Source organism: Nicotiana attenuata, unplaced genomic scaffold (assembly GCF_001879085.1).
Source record: "Nicotiana attenuata strain UT unplaced genomic scaffold, NIATTr2, whole genome shotgun sequence".
NCBI classification, from domain to species: domain Eukaryota; kingdom Viridiplantae; phylum Streptophyta; class Magnoliopsida; order Solanales; family Solanaceae; genus Nicotiana; species Nicotiana attenuata.
The window spans coordinates 40,830-43,228 of record NW_017671309.1 but is presented as its reverse complement, the minus strand read 5'-3'; the positions used below and the strand labels follow the sequence as shown (position 1 = coordinate 43,228).

Sequence of the window (2,399 nt, the reverse complement as noted above, 5' to 3'; positions counted from 1 at the left end):
ATGAGGTTCCCCCCAATCTGTATCATCATCTTCCCTCTTTTAGCATCATAAAAAGGACAGAACAGGTTAGTAGCACAAAGAAGTCTAGCATAGTTAACTCATGCCACTTATTTGCTCACAACATGATAAAAGACAGAAGTAAAAGAGCAACAACATAGATAGCAAAAGGGAAACCACTTTCATTAACCAGAATTGGACTATTACAGGCGGGAGCAGAGTCATTATTTTTTATCCACAGTCTAGAACAAACAAAAACATATACCAAAAACTCATCAACAACAACTTAAAAAGATCGACACTGGAAACTGGACACTAAGGGGACATTCTTTAAGGGACACTGGAGGAAGGGGGCTTGGAAGAGGAAGCAAGAGTTTGGAGGACAAGATCCATGCGAGCATTCGCGGACAGTTGCTCATTGAGCGGTCTTTCTTTCAGGTCCTCCACCTGTTTCCTTAGATCAGTATTCTCCTAAGATAGGCGTGCAACCTTTGCGCTGTGAGAACCACTGGAACCAGGTACCTCTTGCAACTGACTGAGCTGATTCTCAAGAATCGCGTTCCTAGCCTTCAACTTTCGGATCTCCTCTGTGGCACTATTCTGAGCATTTATCAGTTGAGAGATTGTGGAAGTGCTTCCAACTCCTCCGACTTTGTCAATACACTCACACTCCTCCAGAGTAGTTTTTGAAAAAGATTGCTTTTTGGTGCCCACTTTGGCCTGACCCAGAGGAACTTTGAAAAACTCAAAGACCTTTGTGAGAAGGAACCCATAAGGCAGTCCAGGATTCCCGTCTTTGAGGTTCTCTACCTTCTGCGTATGCTCAATCATTATGGCAGGCAAATTGATGGAGGAGAAATTGTCCAAAGTCTCCATAAGGAATAGGTCAGCTTTGGATGCAACAGATGTTCTTTCAGCACGGGGAAACAATACTTTGTTAACCATCTCAAAGAGCAGCTGATAAACTGGAAGGAGTGCCTTCTTATGCACCTGTTCCCCATGCTGTACTGCCTTGTCCTTGACAATGTCATTTCTGAAGTTTGGTGTGCAAGCACCCTGAGCAGATGACACTCCTTCGGTAGGAACACCCAGAATTAACCCCAATAAGGTAGAGTCCATCACTATGTCCACCCTATTTACCAACATACAGATTTGATCACCATCTACTGTGAAGAGGCTGGTGTAGAAACTTCGCACCTCGTCCTCATACACTATAAGAGCCTCATTTGTAAACAAATTGGTCCACTGTTGAGCATCACAAATATCCACTAATTGTCTCATCCCAGCACTCTCTAGAATGTCAGAGGCAAATGTGCGGCCCCACAACACTTTCTGATTCCCCAGCTTCCTTTTCTCAGACCTCAAAGTTTCACTCACTTTTCCTTTCTTGACGGAACCAGGTTCCTTATCATCATCATCATAATCCCTCTTTCTTTTCACTGACTTGCCAGCAGACTTTTCCTTCTCCACTGACTTGCTCTGTCTATGTTCACCAGATTTTTTCGCTTCTTCCTCATCAGACTTGTCACCACGCTCATTCACTGTCTTGTCACCAGAACTTTTTGCCAACTTTTTACTGGAACCAGCAACAACACTCTTGGAAGAACTCTCAGCACCCTTAGAGGCGTGCCTTTCGGATTGAGAGAGAGAGTGCTTCTTCCTTGAAGACTTGCGGGTCAGGGAACTAGGTTCCTCTTTGGTTTCCTCATCCACATCCACTACAGGAACATCCTCTACTTGTACAACTTTTCCATCTTTGACCAACCTTCTCCTTCTTCTACTCCTTTTGCTTTTCTTGAGGGAAAACTCTAGAGCCTCCTTTTGCTGCAACCGTGTAGTAGGTCGCTTAGGAGGTGGCTCTGAAATTACCAATGGCTTAGCCCTAGCCTTGATACAACTCGCATAAACCAAATCATCTGCATCTTCTTCACTGTCAGGACTTGTCTTAAGCACCACCATATTCAAAGGCTCAGCATCAAAGTGGGGAGAGGGGGAAGGATCAATATTGACCTGGGAAGATGACTCCTGACATGGATCCTCCATGGAGGGATCAGGTTCATCATTTGGGACCCTAGTAGCATTATCTTGTACTGGTTGTTCAAATGGCACAATTGCTCCCTATTCTTCTATTTCTTCCCCCAAAGGCTTAGACCCTCCTGCACATTCCTCTATAATAACCCTTTTTGACGTAATGGAAAACATATTCTCTATTTCTTCCTTTTCTTGTGGTTCCATGGAGACTTCAATAGACGAAGGAGTGATGCCTTCAGAGTCATCACTTGTCCAGGTGATCTCAGTCTCTTCATGACTAGTCACCAGTTCTTCACTCAAATGCTCAGCCATGGATAGAGTAGAAGGTTCCTGAACGAGGTTCCCTAGTTCACCCTGTTCACTCTGTTTGA

General features: G+C 44.3%; 1 protein-coding gene across 1 annotated transcript; it reads right to left on the bottom strand.

Annotated features, from left to right (window-relative positions):
- Window positions 1-468: 468 nt before the first annotated feature.
- On the bottom strand, window positions 469-2,040 carry LOC109207445. The gene has a single exon (XM_019370366.1). It carries the CDS (start codon window positions 2,038-2,040, stop codon window positions 469-471), a length of 1,572 nt encoding a protein of 523 aa, XP_019225911.1.
- Window positions 2,041-2,399: the final 359 nt, after the last annotated feature.